This window comes from Triplophysa rosa, unplaced genomic scaffold, assembly GCF_024868665.1.
Source record: "Triplophysa rosa unplaced genomic scaffold, Trosa_1v2 scaffold421, whole genome shotgun sequence".
NCBI lineage: Eukaryota > Metazoa > Chordata > Actinopteri > Cypriniformes > Nemacheilidae > Triplophysa > Triplophysa rosa.
Window position 1 is genome coordinate 61,105 of NW_026634427.1, and position 17,293 is coordinate 78,397.

At 38.6% G+C, this 17,293-nt stretch overlaps 2 protein-coding genes across 5 annotated transcripts; one reads left to right on the forward strand and one right to left on the reverse strand.

Annotated features, from left to right (window-relative positions):
* Positions 1-155: 155 nt before the first annotated feature.
* LOC130550757 (methyltransferase-like protein 17, mitochondrial) lies at positions 156-3,995 on the reverse strand. Its single transcript, XM_057328259.1, has 13 exons — positions 3,906-3,995; positions 3,295-3,433; positions 3,021-3,210; positions 2,709-2,790; positions 2,548-2,621; positions 2,303-2,397; positions 2,151-2,221; positions 1,949-2,056; positions 1,775-1,843; positions 1,521-1,571; positions 1,307-1,399; positions 379-578; positions 156-249 (listed from the first exon to the last, which is right to left on the reverse strand). The coding sequence occupies exons 1-13, from the start codon at positions 3,993-3,995 to the stop codon at positions 156-158; spliced, it is 1,356 nt and encodes a 451-aa protein (XP_057184242.1).
* Positions 3,569-10,351, forward strand: parp2 (poly (ADP-ribose) polymerase 2). 4 transcript variants are annotated; one of them, XM_057328256.1, is made up of 17 exons: positions 3,583-4,536; positions 4,794-4,877; positions 5,096-5,299; positions 5,383-5,556; positions 5,656-5,729; positions 5,845-5,895; positions 5,985-6,081; positions 6,171-6,246; positions 6,575-6,677; positions 6,748-6,895; positions 7,040-7,178; positions 7,276-7,474; positions 8,193-8,320; positions 8,421-8,520; positions 9,145-9,243; positions 9,337-9,461; positions 9,556-10,350. In XM_057328256.1, the coding sequence occupies exons 2-17, from the start codon at positions 4,805-4,807 to the stop codon at positions 9,713-9,715; spliced, it is 1,950 nt and encodes a 649-aa protein (XP_057184239.1). In that variant the 5' UTR covers positions 3,583-4,536; positions 4,794-4,804; the 3' UTR covers positions 9,716-10,350. The 4 variants fall into 4 exon arrangements, with proteins under 4 accessions (XP_057184241.1, XP_057184239.1, XP_057184238.1 ...); XM_057328258.1 differs by having other exon boundaries at positions 3,569-4,877; positions 6,751-6,895; positions 9,556-10,351; XM_057328255.1 differs by having other exon boundaries at positions 3,584-4,877.
* The last annotated feature ends 6,942 nt before the right edge of the window (positions 10,352-17,293 follow it).

A 17,293-nucleotide genomic window follows, 5' to 3' on the forward strand; every position in this document is an offset into this window, starting at 1 on the left:
ATAAAGTCTTTCTTTTGTAAGACAAATACAGTGCGATATAGAGAAAAAATAGACTGCAATAATAAACGTGTTTATTTGCAAATAAATATAACAAAGACTGAATTGCTTTAACTGGTAAATAGAAATGATAATAATACAGCATTAATAGATGAACTTCATAGATTCTCATTAATTTGAGTGTCGTCATCCTCATGAAACATTGGCAACAGATCTCCCCAGTCACTGTTTCGGGCGCATCTGTACACGTCTCTGTAAGACAGGACAAGAAAATCAAAACAGATAAAATAGTGGAATCTATTAGAGATCATACAGCTGGAGGAAATCTACATTCACTGACAATGCAATCAGAGAGATTGGTGAAATGAAAGTGTTTCATACTTTCCATGATGACGGGCTGTTACAGCCACGTGTTTGAGTTCTTCATCAGAGCAACAGAGCTGACACTGAACATGTCTGGGTCTACGGCGGACTTGTGCCGTGAGTCTGCCCATATCAAACCCCTCATTCTGCAGAGTCTGCTCTTCATTTGATCTGGATATGATGAGGTAACTGAACTTCTCCTGCTGTCTTTCTTGGCTCTGTGAAGTTTGATCAATAGAGAAAGGATGAGAGAGAAATATCACTAGATTTCTTGCCTTAGTTGTGAAAAGTTAGGCAGTAATCTTGCTCAACATCTCAATCAAATGTGATCATATATTTATTTCAAATCAATATTATTACAAATCTGAATTATTAATCCAAATCTGTGTAAATGTATTTGTTTTGATGAACACAGAGAAAGATATTTGGAAGAATGCTTGTAACCAAACAATTGGCCACCATTGACTACCATAGTAGGAAATAATACAATGGTAGTCAAAAGTGCTGTTTGCTTTCCTACATTCTTCAAAATATCTTCTTTTGTGTTCAACGGAACAAAAAAATGACAAAGTAATTTTTCCTAATATGTTAGTCAATGGTGGTCAAGTACTGTTTGGTAACGAGCATTCTTCCAAATATCTTTCCCTGTGTTCATCAGAACAAAAAATGTATACATACTTTTAAATTCTGGAGAGCAGATAAAAAAGAAGACAGAAAGTACACTGGAGAAAGGTTGTGTTTTACTCATAATCGTGTTTCACAGTATTTTACTATATTACAAAAATCCATTACAGAGTATACTTTCTTGTTTTTTTTTTTTTAAATTATTTTTTTTATTTTTTTTTTTTAATTTTTTTTTTTGTTAGGAATTGTAGTTAATCTGGATGGATTTTGTAATGCACAAAGTAAACAAATTCGATGGAAAAGTGCCTTGTAGTTGACTCACCCTGGATAAAGGCAGAGAATAGCAGAACTGGATGAAGTTACAGGGAACTACAGGTTGCTTGATCAACTTGGGGCAAGTCAGCTCATGGGTGCACTGTACAAAACAAAGACGAACGACAAAATGAAACCGACCTGAAAATAATGTAAATATAACCAACTGCATAACAATACATCACACTGTGATACGGATACTAAGGATGGGTTTAGAGACGCACCGGGGCAAATACAGCTGGTCTCCTCATGTCATGTATAACCTCCTCATCTCCCTACAGTTACACAGAATGAAAGAGAATATCCTTCTGTTAGTTTCCTAAACAGGGAATGAGACTGCTTTTGCTACAAAGAATCGGTAAATGACAAATCACATCATACTTCTATTTCCAAAGAATGCAGAAGTTATATCATGAGTTCAAAAATGAAAGTGAAACACTTAGAAAAGTATAGAAAAGTAACGAAATCACTAGCATACCTTCAGTATAGCATTTCTGGCCTCCATAAGAATTTGATGACCATCTTTGGTTCCATTCTCCACAAGTACCTGTACGAAGTATCAAGAACGGCATTTAGAAACAATAATTCAATCTCACAATATCATCAAGAACCGAGTTTAATGTTCTGCTCCAACTCAAGCGTCATAACTCACAAGGTAGGCGTTGGTTTTTCTCCAGAGAGTGTAAATAGCATTCAGTCGCTCGTTCAGCGTTGCTAGTTCTGACAAAGAGAAAGCAGCCAGCACAAGATCAAACTGGACCTGTGGAAGTGAGAATCATTCATTATATTCTGTTGTGAGAAGCAGTGCACTATGTGGGCTACATGTAAACATCTAGTATAGCACATAAAGATACCTTCGGAGAAACTGGGAGGAACTGACGGAAATATACTTGTTTGATCACTGGATTATCCATTTCCTCACCACCTGTTTGGTAGAAACAAGCCTCATGAAACACAGTTTGGTCTATACATGATTGTGCCAGATGTTTAAATCATTGGAAATGACCTCCTAGCAGCTGTTCTGCTAATGCGTTCATGTCTCCAGAGCTGTCCACGCACACATACTCCTTCAAACGGTCTCCCCAGAGTGAGTGTGACGCCCTGAATGAAAGAAGAAAACATTCAACATAGCCAACTGTGCGAAAGAAAATGATTTTATACACTTTATATATGACTAAGCCACTTGGAGTTTCTCTCACTTTAAAATACAAAGATGTTCATGACAGAATGATGCTGTTATATGTTACTCACCAAACACCTGAACCAAGTCCTGATCCAAAGTCCAGGAGAGAAGACGGTACAAACAAAGGATCTCTCGTCTTTATCTAGAAGATACATCAGTGACATATAGACACATTAGAGAGGGTGTTCACCAAATATCCTTAAAAACACACTTAATGTGCGAACGATACCTCATTTAATGCTCTGATGACAGCAGCATAACCACCAGCGAGTCTAGCAGCCACGTACAGCAAGCCAAGCTCTTTATCATACCTTGAAAGGTAAACACATGCTTGTAATGCAAAACCAAACGTTACTTCTGCAAAGCATTCCATAGAAACTATACCTGAGGACAGTCCTGTGGTATGTTGTTCGTCTCAGTTCTGATAAAACTTTCTTTTGAATTCGAGCCTCTAGTTCACGGTCACCAACATCTGAAAATAACATTTCTTCGCTGGTTTGATTATAGTCTTCAATCCACATTAAACCAATGTCCACATTACCGTCTGTCCGTCATAATCATCTTCATCATATAGAACCCACCTTTATGGCTATCCCTCTCTTCATCCAGACATTTCCTCTCAAGAAGGCGGGCTTTCTCCCGGAGTTGTGAGGGTTCTATTGCCCGCTTCCTGCTCCAAAGGAAGTTTGACAGTTTTCGTGCCCTTTCAGTCAGACCTTTAACCTCTGCCCCTAAAATCAGCATTTCCATTCGCAGTTAGTCAAGTGAGACATGAGTATGTACTTTTTGAACTGGTGAACACAAACAAAGCTGACTTCGTAAGACGGAGAGCGCCGCTTCCTGCAGCGGTTCGGGCAGACGCACTGTTTTGAGGCTCGTCACACCCGGGTGCTTTCTATGAGGAGAACCTTTCAAGAAGTTTGCCTGGACAAGAGGCTCTGCGGTACTCTGACGCTAAAAACAGACAAGAATGTAAATGCGAAAATGATTAAAGTCAACATGATGGTGTATGCAACAAATGATCTATTTTTAAAATGGGGAAATTGTAAAGTATGTTATTGAATTAAAAACCAAAATGAAGGGATTTGATTTTCTTCAACAGGATTCATATGACATGACTGATGGTTGAATGGGAGGAGTTACGAAATAAAAAAAGGAGTTTGACTAATCACTGCACAGCAATTAACATATTCCCACATTCTTGTTCTTGGAGTTCAAACAAATTAATTAAATTTTTTCAAAACAACTTATTCGTCCAACATAAATACAGAGTTATTAATGCAAACTGGTCTGGCAAAAAGAACAAGGTTACAAATATGGACATGTTACGTTCTTCCTCGTCACCACCGCTCGAAAAAGTAGTCACGCTCGCGCGGTATATAAACGAGGCGCTAAACGCCTCAATCTCGAGCGGAGGGAAGCTCACTGTAGAGGTCACGAGCTGAGTGTTCATCACTCGACCAATCACCTCGGGGAAGGTCTGAGACAGGAGCCAATCGCTGTCCTCACAGGACATCATCTGACCAGATGAGCGAGCGCACAGAAACGTGGGTCACAGCGCGGTGTCCTCGCACGAGACGTTGATGCTCGCGCAGAATTCAGCACATCAACTGATGCGATCCGCGCAGACTTGGAAACACTCGCGGCTGGCGCAACGAGTGCGATGTGTGAGCTAGCATAAGGTGCTAGAACCCAATTCAGACTACTCTCCCTCCGCTTTTTGATTTAGGGTGTATGAGGGGAAAGTACTCACCCGTCGCGCTTCTTTCCAACATACGGAGACGTGGCATCTTGAACATTTAGCATACACTCGGCTGCAAAGTACAAACATTTTATTTGCGTTAAATAAACAACGTTTTGTGTGTGAAATAAATACATGAGAGAGGTCGAAGCGAGATCACTTGAACGATCGCGTGTTCATGTGGTCGTCGAGAAAGCGGCTTCAAAACAAATCCGTCTGGAAACAAGCGGAGATGATTTCGTTCCGACACAACAGTTCCGCGTTGTCATAGTACTTTTGGCGCCATTCAAAACAAAGCGAAGGGGTTTCATCTCAGGTTAGTATCGATTGAAATATTAAATATATTGCTCGCGAGGGTTGACTTTAGTTTTTGTAAAAGAAAAGCACGGCCTATATTGTCTGTATTTGCTGTTTGACGCAGTAAAATGAGCCCGTGTCCTGTGGAGAACGAGGAAGTAACGTTAGTTAAGTTACAGTCATACTGTATTTAGCAATAAGCTTCTCTATTAATAACTATCGTTGGGCCTTACCTAAGTTATATTTATTACATCACTTAATAAATATATATATAAGTGTTTTGAAGCATGAGACGAACGAGAAGTTCCCGAAACAAATCTGTGACGAATTCAGGCAGTGAAACTCCTGTTGAAAAGACAGGTAAATACATCACATTACACCAAAACAACCCAACACTTGATCTGTAATCACATTTTTAAGTTATGTGTAGTTTTACATTTTTGTTTGTTAGACATGCACTAAAACTAGACAGCATCACATAGATCAGTTGCTTTAAAGATGTATGTGTGTGACACAATGTCCTTTAATAAGGATCAAAACACAGAGTCAATCTAAATATGGTTTCTATTATTTTTCAGTGTGGCAGTGGAAGGGAGACGATGGCGAGTGGGAACCGTACACTCCAGACATCTGTGCCCAGCTGGATACAGCCAAGCAGGCTGGTGAAAAGTCATTGTCCCTGGCGCTCGGGTCTGGCTATGAGGTGGATCTTGTGAAAATGGTTCAGATCAACAGTGTCACGAAGTATAAACGAAAAATACGCCTTCAAAAAGTGAAGTCAGGTACTCAGAGTTAATTCAGTATTTGTAGTATCTGATGATGCATGTGTAGAGACACTAAACCCAGGTGATTTGTCGCGTCGCAGAGGATCAGAATGAAGAGAGCGTTTTGAATGAGAATAATGGAGGCGCAGGTGTCGATCAGATTAAAGAAGAGAAAGAGGAGGAAGAAGAGCTGCCGGTTGCCAAGAAGAGACGCAATGAGGGGAGGAGTCAGAGGGCGAACAAAGCCAAGCCCGTTGCCAAAGAGGAGAATGAAGGTGATGCTCAATAAGCTTGTGCCGACACACAGAAGGATTGCATTATATGTTGACTTGAAATGTGTTTTTACCCCAGTTGTTGTTACCCTTGTGTTTAAGCAGAGGTTGTGAAGACGGTGGTTATGAAGGGAAAAGCTCCTGTTGACCCAGAATGCAAAGCTAAAATTGGAAAGGTACCATAAATGTGTTACACAATTCTGCGAAATCGAACACATAAAAACTCTTTCTGTTCTTCTGCACAAACACACATTGTTTCTGATTATATTTCTTTCCATCGGTCATTTTCAGGCCCACGTCTACAGTGAGGGAAAAGATGTGTACGACGTTATGCTGAATCAGGTGGATCTTGAGAACAAATATCTTAACCACACGAAAAAATGTCCCGCGCGTGACCCATGTCTGACTTCTTTTTTGCTATCAATTTACAGACTTATCTTCAGTTCAACAACAATAAATATTACCTGATCCAGCTCCTTCAGGACGACAGCGCCAAGGTTTACAGCGTGTGGATGAGGTGGGGGCGAGGTATGACAAACTGGGATTTTATGTTTCTTGAACGACATCGGGAGCTTAGTCTTGATCTCTATCCTCATTTATGTTGTTTGTGTGTTCAGTGGGTAAAGTTGGACAGAACAGCTTGGTTAGCTGTGGGGGGAATCTGGCTCAGGCCAAAGACACCTTCAAAAAAAAGTAAGATCTCTCAGCTGTATTTCAGTCTGTTGATTCTTAACTCATGTACGTTAGATTGAAAAAATCAAAAAACTGAATGCATGTGAAAATGTTTGAAATTGAAGATGTGAGCTATGAAACATATGTGTGTTGACTTATAAGTTCTTTCATTAAAAAAACAGGGTGAAAAAATCAACCTATAGTTGATGACCCGAGAATGACCCACTCGGGTCATTCAATACATTTGACGAGTTTACCGTTATTCAAAAATATGTAAACCATATGAATCAAGAGTTGATATGTGATTGTAAACGGTGCTTTTATGTTGTGTTATATGCATATTATGCAGGTTCTTTGACAAGACCAAGAACGAGTGGGAACATCGCGCACATTTCGAGAAAGTTGCAGGAAAATACGACATGGTGTTTGTAGACTACAACGCTGAGGACAAAGTAAGAAGACGCTGCCTTTTTTGCTCCCAATATCACACAAACATTTGTTTCATTCTCATGTTTTTCTCAGCAGGAGGACAAGATACCCCCTCCTCCTTCAGACAAACCTTGTCAGTTAAACAGCAAGGTTCAGTCTCTCCTTGAGTTGATATGTGACCTGAAAGCTATGGAAGAGTGTGTGCTGGAGATGAAGTTTGACATCAAAAAAGCACCGCTCGGTGAGTGTGTGCATTTGGTTTTCCAGACTGGAGTATATTGAGCGTTATTTGTAATGATGGACGTGTTTTAACCAAACAACAAAAGCATTGCAAATGAAATGAAATGAATAAAAACAATATTGATAGAGTTCATTTATCTTAAAGGGAAACTGACATCAGAGCAAATTCGAGCCGGTTATGCCTCTCTGAAGAAGATTGAGGAGTGTTTAAAGAAGAAGGGCAGAAATAAACAACTACTGGACGCATGCAATGAGTTTTACACCCGTATCCCACATGACTTCGGGTAATAACACCTACAATTTAATGATTTAGTGGTTGCATTTCATTTGGCATATAATGTGAAGTTATTGGATGTTCTGAACAGCTGATGTTGATTTTAGGTTGCGTACACCGCCCATCATAGGTTCAGAAGAAGTGCTCAAGGAGAAGATCGCTTTGCTGGAGGCTCTAAGTGACATTCAGATCGCTGTGAAAATGGTTCAGTCGAGCATTCAGAGTGACGAGCATCCTTTGGACAGACAGTATCACTCTCTGAAGTGTCAACTGGAGCCGCTGGATTCTGACAGCAATGACTATAAGGTGCGTAATACTTAATCTTAACTAAATATTAGTTGTAAACCACACACTTAATGCGCTTTTTTCTTTTCTTTCATTTCTGTTGGGATGTTCACATTTAGGCCATGTGTCCACTGAACGTGTTTTTTACTAAGGCCACCAAATTTCGTCAATTGTATGCAATCGAAGCGGCACGCTCTTAAAGTCCCCGTGAACCGTAAATTGCGATCGTTTACTTCGGTATTCTGACACATTTCCGAGTGAAAAGGAATTTCAAAGGAAATTAGTGGGCGTGGCTTGCGTTTTTCACTGCGAATTGATTGGCTGTATGAAAACAGCTGTTTTGAAATGAAACTGGCAGCAGACTGACAGTTGAAGGGGGAGGAGTTAACGGATGCTCCGCCCAAGCCGTCTAATTTGCGTCATTTGAGACGGATAGTCATTTCAAGGTTGAAGTGCATTTTCAGATTTTAACTGAAGATTATGAGGGTACATGAATTTGAAAAAGAAAATGACCCACATTGATAAGCTCTTTACTAGAAACGCTGCAATATTTCATGAAAAAATAAGAACTGTCATTTTTTGTTTCACTGGGACTTTAATGTTCGGCGATGATGCTCTGCGTTTTGTTTCGGTCGTTGAGAGTTGAAAAATCACAGGCCGTGTTGAAACACTTGGTGGACACACGGCCGTGTTTGTCTCTGTTGTCCTGAGCTCAATATCACTTTCTGTCTGTGTGAAGGTCATCGAGAAGTATCTACAGTCCACTCATGCACGAACACACACTGACTACACAATGACCATCCTGGACGTCTTTGCCGTGGAGAGAGAGGGCGAGAAAGACGACTTCCATTCTCAGCTGGACAACAGGTACTAAACCAGACTTCTCATGTTTGATACTTTTACCACTTACACTTTGTCCACTTCCATTTCATGTATTTTTTATGGTCTATTATTTATTTAACTCTAGGATGCTGTTGTGGCATGGCTCTCGTCTGTCTAACTGGGTGGGGATTTTGAGTCAAGGGCTGCGAGTGGCCCCACCGGAGGCTCCTATAACTGGATACATGGTGAGAAGAGAACATCATACACACTGTATCACACTTATGATCATCCCATTAAAAAGGTCAAACATTGTTTTCCTGTTGCTCACTTAACTCCTGATAAACTCGTCAACAATACAAAACGCTTATAGCTAATTGTGTATCTATTGGTTCACAATTTTTCTGTCAATGAATTAACCCTCAACCTCTCATTGGGGTCAATATGACCCCAGTCAAGTTTTCCCTAGTTAAAAAAAGGTTCCCTTCATCTCAGTGGAATAAGATTTTGTGACTTTTCTACATGTCCTATCTATATTCACATATAAAAACTGGGCTTGATTCGATTGTTTTGAAGGTATGTAAAAAAAAAAAAACATAAATCTGGTATTTGGGGTCAATATGACCCCAATTGAAAATGAAAGGGAAATGCGAAAAAATACATTTTCATTTGTAAATGAAACAAAAAAAACCTACTGTCATACTGACCCCAAATACCAGTTGTGTAAACAGGAAACGAGGACCATATGAGGGTTAATGCTATATTACTTGCGTTCGGTGTAGACGGAGTGCAAAACCAATACGAAATACAATACAGTGACACGAGCAGTCGATATTTAACAAATACATCTTTTAACCTCTCTGTCTGAGTAGTTCGGTAAGGGGATCTACTTTGCAGACATGTCATCAAAAAGTGCCAATTACTGCTTTGCCAATCAGAAGAACAACCAGGGACTTCTGTTGCTGAGTGAGGTTAGTTTTTCTACTTCAGTTTATTTTCGACACATTTCTAAACATCAGAAGATTTTTATTGCTCACATGCCAGTTCGTCTCAACTCCACACAGGTTGCCCTTGGGGACAGTAATGAGCTTTTGGATGCAAATTACAACGCTGACCAACTGCTTTCTGGGAAACACAGTACAAAAGGCCTGGGACAGACTGCACCCAACCCAAACAACCATGTTACACTGTGAGTGTGCATTTAGATTTCATTGATAATTGAATCAGGTGCTGTACTAAAGAACTGTGAAAACTCTTGTGATTTTTCTCTTTTTGTCTCTTAGGGATGGTGCGACGGTACCCATGGGGCCTGGTGGAATGACCGGGGTGGGTCAGAAAGGAGGCTACTCGCTCATGTATAATGAATACATCGTTTATAACCCTGCTCAGACACGCATGAAATATCTCCTCCGTGTTCAGTTTAATTTCTCCTCGTTGTGGTGAAGCAAAAGGGGCATGCTTTACATCGGGCGAACTGACTATAATGTGTATATTTATATACGTAACTAATACAATCTGAGGTTTAGGACCTAAACTACAGTTGTGTGTAGTGTTGCTCATACATTCATGAAGGGGACTAGAATCGGGAAAGTCATGAGGAATTCTATATTGTTAGTTTGAGCACTAAAATGTTGTTTCTGGTATTTGTAAGCAAAATAAAATGTAATGGTATATTTTCTACTTGTATACATGTTCCTTTGTTCGGAAAATTCAACATTATTCATTTTGTTAGAGCGTGACAGTACAGCAACAATAAACCTTATGTTTGCCTATGATCTACTATTTGTTTTCCTACATTCCTCAAAATGTCCTCCTCCGTGGTCAACAGAGAATTGTGTGCTTCCAATGTTGTATCTGTTTGAGCAGGTCCCTCTTCTGTTTTAACGTGATACAATTCCCTATAGTACCATATGGTGTAAGACATCATACTCACGAATATGACTAAAGTAGTCAAACCTGTTCATCAGAAGGCTGTCTCCTGATACTTGCCTATAGTGTATGTAACCTATGTACCTTGCCGGTTATATGTTCATGAAATTGTTCATGAAACGTTCTGGTTAATGTTGATAGACAAGCAGAATATTAATTATATATATATATACTGTATATACAGTATATTATAATAATATTCTGGTTAACACTTTACAACAATTGTAAGTTGTATTTGTTCATCTTAGTTAATGCATTAGCTAACAATGAGCAATATAGTTTTCAGCTTTTATTCATTTGAATGCATGTACAGTTGTTCATGTTGTTCACCGTGCTTTAAGTCATTTTAACTGTTACAATTTGATTATAGTATGAAATATATACAGTAGGTAAATGTTTAAATTCACTAAGATAAACAAATGCTGTTCATGTTCATTGTAGCTAATGCATTAACTAACTGTTAACAAATACATTTTTATCGTAAAGTTTTAACCAAAATAACATTTTTCGTGAAAATAAAATCATTATCTTGCAGACTTGTGTAGACTACACAGCAAAATCGCCAGTGTTAAAAAGGGTCAAATTAACTCTCACAGTGTTTATATAATCCACACTTTGAGAGTGTGGATTATATATACACTGTGAGTGTTAATTTGACTTTTTTTAACACTGGCGATTTTACTGTGTATGTATTGTGTGTACCTTATGCTTTTGTTGCCGTTTTTGTGCAGTTCTCTGAAACACTTTTATCAGTCTTATTTTTGTGTAATTGTTCAATTGTTACGTGCCCATGTATGTTTGTGTGTGTGTTTCTTGATTTCTCCGATTAGGAACCTGTGACGCCGCTGCAGGAGAATTTCTGAATCCCGTGGTACTCCCAGTGTTAAGCGTGACGCCGTTTCCGTCGAGAGAACTGTTCCCAGATAGCAAGCATATTTGGGCCACATGTGAAAATCATCTGTCACATCTGGCCTAGCTATGGCATGGCTGAACATATATGGGCCAAATATGAGCCATATTCGTTTAGCCATAACTTTAGAAATGGCGGATTTCCCTCCAAATGGAGAACTGTTAAAGGAGTAAATTATGTTTATTTTTAATCACATTATTAGTGATGTAACTAGTATTTACTCTTAGAATGTTAGTTTACTCTTCACATGTTTTAGTGTACAGAAATGCAGGATAGACTCTTTGAACGTTACACATTATTTAAAAAAATGGATTACAAATGAACAGTGTTGTGCAAGTTACTTCCAAACTGTAATACATTACAGATTACTTGTTACTGTTATTTAAAAGTAATCCCTTACCTTGCAATATTACTGTCTCAGAATTGTAATACGTTACACGACTCCGGTATTACTTTTGAGTTACTTTCACCAAAATAATTACAGAAGTAATTCTAAAATGACAAAGTGTCTTTGTATTTTTGTATTTTCAAAATACAAAATACTTTTTGCCAATCAACCTCTAGACTGCTGAATTCTTGAATTAACTAGGCTATACAAAAATAAATACAAAAAAAAAACTAAGCTTAATTATTAAAAATAATAGTATTTTGTATTTCAAATGGATGTATTTGAAACACTGCCCATCCATGCAGTCTAATAAGGAGGTTGACTGGCAAAAATAATTTTAGTTTGAAAATACTAAGATTAAACACATTTAAATACAAAATACATTTCATTTTTTTCAAAGGTATTTAAATACAAAATTGTCCCATCTCATCACTGAACTAGATTATATAGAATTCTAGCTAGTCATCATGTAAACGTTAGCATACCTTGTCATTGCTGCTGGTCACAGGGATCTTGCTAACTAGCTTCCTGAAAGCAGCCCAATGACCCCTCAAAACCCACCCAAAGGGAATGAAAACTAGCCCAATTATTTTCCGGTGTCAAACGAAGTTAATAACTGCCAAAAGACGTTTATATTGCTATATTTACTTATCTGAATGGTTTCCTAGGTATTGTATATATTTTTGTTCTGTCGAACTCAAAAGATGTTTTGGGGGATTTAGGAAAGCAAACAATTCTGGGTCACCTTTGACTACCGTTATAATTTTTTTTGCTATGGTAGTCAATGATGCCAAAGAATTTTCAGTTGCTAACATTCTACCAAATATCTTTGTGTTCAACCGGACAAAGAAATGTATACAGGTTTGGAACAACTAAAGGGTGAGTAATCCACAACAGAATTTTCATTTTTGGGTGGAGTGTCCCTTTAAAAAAGATCCCATGTGTGCTCGAGGCCACGCACGGAAATGGACGAGAAATGTGTTTCCTCTAGCAACACTGGCGCTAGGGACTACAGCGAACCTCGAGCTCAGAGGCTGAAATCATGCCACGTTACAATACAAAATACAAAGTTCCACCAGCCAGAGGGAGATGAATGACACCACAAGCGTCTATTCACGAACAGGAAATAGAACTTACTTGCAGGATTTTTGATTTGTTAATGTCTCGCGGGCGAAAAGTTTGTTGTAACGCAAGCGTTACTGAACATGTACCGAGTAAAATATTACTGAAAATTGATTAGTAATGCCTTACACTACTGTGTTACAGCAAAAAGTAATACATTACGGTAATACATTACTTTTGTAACGCGTTACTCCCAACACTGCAAATGAATACAGAGTACCTGTAGATATTTGAGTACATGTAACACGACAAAAGTAAATGATTTTGAATACATTTGTGTAGTTGGGCTTTTGCATAATCTGTAATAAAAAAATCCATTTTGAGAATCAGTGTTTGTGTTTAATATTGTTTGATTGTGTTTATTGCATATTTTGAATAAAAAAATGTTGTGGTGTAAATAAAGTTAAATTCTGGGATAATTCTGGCTTTTGGTCTATCAGCCACATGTGGCCCACACAAGGGCCGTCAGTCCTATACTGAACTCAGCCAAACAAGAATGACATATAAGGTCCACATATGGGCCACATCATTCTTTATTATATGGCTGACTGTTGGTGGAATTATGGCACAGATCTGGTTGAGTTGTGGCTAAGAAGATGTGGACCAGATCTGGGCCGGGGAACACTTTCTTAAGTGGGCCACAGGTCAGCAGTTTATTTGGGTCAGATCTGCACCAAAGGAAATTTGCTGACTGGGTTGGCTTTTGGTTTGAGAGTTGTGTTGCTAGCTGCTCGCTAGTATTTGTTTGATGCACGATTGATATCTGATTCGTTGTTGAATCTCGATTACTGTCATTTGCCGAGTAACTTTGTGTGCTCTTGGGTTTGATAATTCAACCTATGTGTTATGTCTCGCCTTACAAAGAAGTGGACAGGTAAGCATGTCACGTGACATACATGTTGCTACACGTAGGTTGTTTTCGTTGTTAAATACATTAGGTTTAAGCATGTCACGTGACATACATGTTGCTACACATATGTTGTTTTCTGTTAAATACATTAGGTTAGGAGCGTGTGCCACCCACTGTATTTTGTTTTGATATAGTATCGTTAGAGTAGGGATTAGTCAGAGCCAGGGCTCTCACGCATTTCAATGCTTACACGCCACACCTTGTATTTCTCACGCAGAGAAATTTCCAGGATAATGCCCACCAAGTTGCGCCGCTATTAGAGGAATCAAGTGAGTTCCCCATAGAATTCAGAAGGCCCTGCCACGCACCAGCTAATCAACTAAAAAAATATAGCTACCGAACAGCCAATCAGAAAATATTACTGTATTTGCTGTATCCGGGTAAGATTTCGATATTCCCGCAACAACAATGTTTACATTCTGATTCCAACGACACATTCTGTGATTCACGGGCTTGCTCGACACGTCAATGATTCAGATGCTCGCTGAAGTAGCTACAGAAGCGCACAGCTGTCACATTGATTCACATCTCGCCGAAGTGGCTACAGACTGATCGACGTGGGAGAAGACCATATCCTATGAGTACAGTAAGTCATCTCATCATTGCTGGGGAATATATGTGTCCAGGCAGCTGGTAGGTTAGCTAACAGTTTGACCAGAGTATGTGAACTAGCCTAGCTAGCCGGTTGAATCCCTGCTAATTTCAGCAGCTATTCTGACACTTGTTTAGTATTAGTTCTAATTCAGAAGGAAAGAAAAGGAAAGGAAAAACTAAAAATATTCCAAATTATTATGCAAACCTTTAACCTAGGGTATTTCATTATATTTTATCCAGACAATGCATAGTATTAATTATTGCATTTGTCTATTTCAAAGATGTCAGGGAAGAGGCAACTGGGCATTCTTTCATGCTTCGCTCTGAAGGATCAGCTCCCTAAAAAGGTGGCCAGGTCAGAGAAGGAGACTGTGGAGAAGACAGTAGTGGAGGCAGTAGATGAGGCAGTGGAGGAGGCAGTGGAGGAGACAGCTAGGGTGTCAGTAGAGGATGAGTCCATGGAAGAGACTGTGGAGTACACCATAGAGGAGACAGTGGAGAACCCACTGGAAACAGGGAAAAAGAGAGGATTAAGTAGAGCAGCCACCTATAGGTGTTTCTTTAAGAAGGAGTGGTCAACCCGATGGCCATACATCAAAATAGGAACCACCAGCTCCTTCTACTGGTGCTCAGTCTGTAGACAAGAGAACTCCTGTGCCCATCAAGGCGTGAGGGACATAAGCAGGCATGTGGTCACAAAACAAATCCTTAATCAGTTCTTTACACATGGTGCTCTTTTTAGATTTCAGGAACTACTTCCTTTCCATGGGCCAGAGGAACAGTTCATCTCATGGATATCCCCATGCCCCAAGATCCCACCACCTTTAACGTTGAGGAGTTTTGGGGGAGTATGTCCTCAATCAAGAGCAAGGTAAGAAATATTTGGCACCACATGACATACACATAATTAATTGAAATCTTAAAAGCAAAGCATTTGAGTAATAAAGGGTCTTGGTTCCTTTTTTTCAAAGATGACCGGTTTGAGCCAGTTTGGGAGGCTTTCTAAAATAGCTGCATTGGTGTTAGTGCTCCCTCATTCAAATGCAGACGCTGAGAGGGTTTTCTCCATGGTTGGACTAAACAAAACCAATACCAGGAACAGCTTGGCACTAGATGGAACTCTGTCATCCATCATGACAGTGAAAATGGCTGGCCTGAAACCACAGTGTTTCAAATGGGAGCCACCAACCCCTGTGTTGAAGGCCTCAAAACCTGCTACCAACCAAAGAAATGCTGAATTAAATAAATATTTTTTTATTTGTATGAATTTATGTCTCACAATTTTCAGATCAGACCCCCGTCCCCACCCAAACCCCTGCCGCCAAAATCTCACTCTGAACTCAGTTCAAAACTTAAGAGCCTTACAGAGCGTCTTGGACACTGAAGACTTTTCTGTTTCTTGTTTTTGTTTAGTGAGATTAGAATTATTATTTAATAAGGTAGAGTGCGTTTTGTTATATTGAGTTCTTTGTTTTGGCACCTCTTAATGTCCCTTCTTTTCCTTGTTTGTTTATGTTTCTGGTGTAAATATTGTATATATGAGTTATTAGTAATTTACCCTTAGCACTTGTAAATAAAATACGTTAATTGTATCCCTCTTTTTGGTCATCATTTGTCTCTCCTGGGTCCTTATTACCATTCCCCATGAAAACTGTGTGTATACCATACTAGTTACCTTCCCGATTACTTCGGGACGTAACAGTAATTTATACTCGCCTTGTACAAACAATAAGAAATTGATGTCATCTAAACAAAGCCGTATTGATTTAATAATGCATAAAAAGTCACATTATCACAGATTTTTTTTTTCTTTCTCATTTACATGTAATGCTTTTAACATACAAATATATTGTAAAACACCATTGCAATAAAGAGTGTGTATAAAAACATATGTGGGATATCACCTAATTATTCATAATGCAAATACAATTATAGCAAATAACAAAATGACAATGTTAAAATAGGTGATGTAAGGGTAAAGTTGTGCCAAAGTGCATCCCGGTGGTCAGTCAAAGTTTGTGTGTATCCATTAGCTGTCATATAGAAAAAGTTTTCATTTCACATTCTGATGTGTTAAAGTATGTCTGTACATGTATATGTACACAGACCTCTATAAACACGTTTACACTGTAAGAAGTATTATCTGCACAAGTATTCCTTTAAAAAAAGTCGCACCATTTCTGTAAAAAAATATGGCAATAAGACTTGCATGTGTAATTTAGCCCCAAAACAGTCTGAAACAGACCTGCTCAGACTTGGTTTTGATATTGAGGATAAGCAGGCTTTTTGTTAATGCTTTGCTAGCATGTTTGGCCTGTTAAAGCCACTACTACAGCAAGTTTCTATTAGCATTGCAATTACATTAAAGCAACATCTTCAGCAAGCAAACAACGGTTGTCCTGTAAGACATTCAATTCGATACTCAAATCCATACATGCTTCTCTTTATCATTCTTTAAAGAGATTTTTTTTGCGTTTTTGAGTTATGCCTGTGTGTTTGATATATGTTAAAAGAAAGGTTGACATGAACAGATGTTAATTAGAGTCACTGTCTGCATCACCAATCAATTCTAGAGCTGACATTTCAATAGCACATTTTTCAACACCCTCAAACTTCTTTGGTTCTTTTTCTAGTAGGCTCATAAGTATGAGAAAGATATCCAAGTAGATTATTAAAGCAGCAAGGACGTAGTGTTCAGGATTCAGTTTGTATCTTTTCCTGCCGATCACCAGCTCACAGTCCACCAAGAGGTACTAGAAGAGATGCAAACAAGACAATGACAAACAAATACACCAACTGAAATATGTTCATCTAACAAAGGTGATTAAGTAACTGGAACAATTTTTTTGTAGAAGGAGCCAATATACTATTTTGTGTTAATACTGAATAAAATTCGTCCACAAAGTAGATTATTTTGTTGATTGGCATTAGATACTCAAGTTTTTGTCCAAAACTTGCACAATTGTGTAATCTCAACAAACAGAAAAATTGGCATATTTAGGTTGCCGTATAAAGTTGGCAAATAAAGGCATATTTAGTTACGTTTTGAATCAAATTTTTAAAAAGGATTCCTGTGAACTCACACGTTTGCTCGTCGGTTCAACTGATTTTTCTTTTTGTAATTACTGAGAAAATGTAAACTACTTGATCAAAAGTTGAGTAAACAAG

What these genes read in the sequence shown, in the direction of transcription:
- LOC130550757 (XM_057328259.1), bottom strand. Translation starts at nt 3,995, where the DNA reads ATGTCCTGTGAGGACAGCGATTGGCTCCTGTCTCAGACCTTCCCCGAG. An exon ending in GGCGCTCTCCGTCTTACGAA is followed by an intron (nt 3,211 to 3,294) that starts GTCAGCTTTGTT and finishes TGCTGATTTTAG; the next exon opens with GGGCAGAGGTTAAAGGTCTG. An exon ending in TCCTCCCAGTTTCTCCGAAG is followed by an intron (nt 2,057 to 2,150) that starts GTATCTTTATGT and finishes TCACTTCCACAG; the next exon opens with GTCCAGTTTGATCTTGTGCT.
- parp2 (XM_057328256.1), top strand. Translation starts at nt 4,805, where the DNA reads ATGAGACGAACGAGAAGTTCCCGAAACAAATCTGTGACGAATTCAGGC. An exon ending in CTCCTATAACTGGATACATG is followed by an intron (nt 8,521 to 9,144) that starts GTGAGAAGAGAA and finishes CTGTCTGAGTAG; the next exon opens with TTCGGTAAGGGGATCTACTT. An exon ending in GACTTCTGTTGCTGAGTGAG is followed by an intron (nt 9,244 to 9,336) that starts GTTAGTTTTTCT and finishes AACTCCACACAG; the next exon opens with GTTGCCCTTGGGGACAGTAA.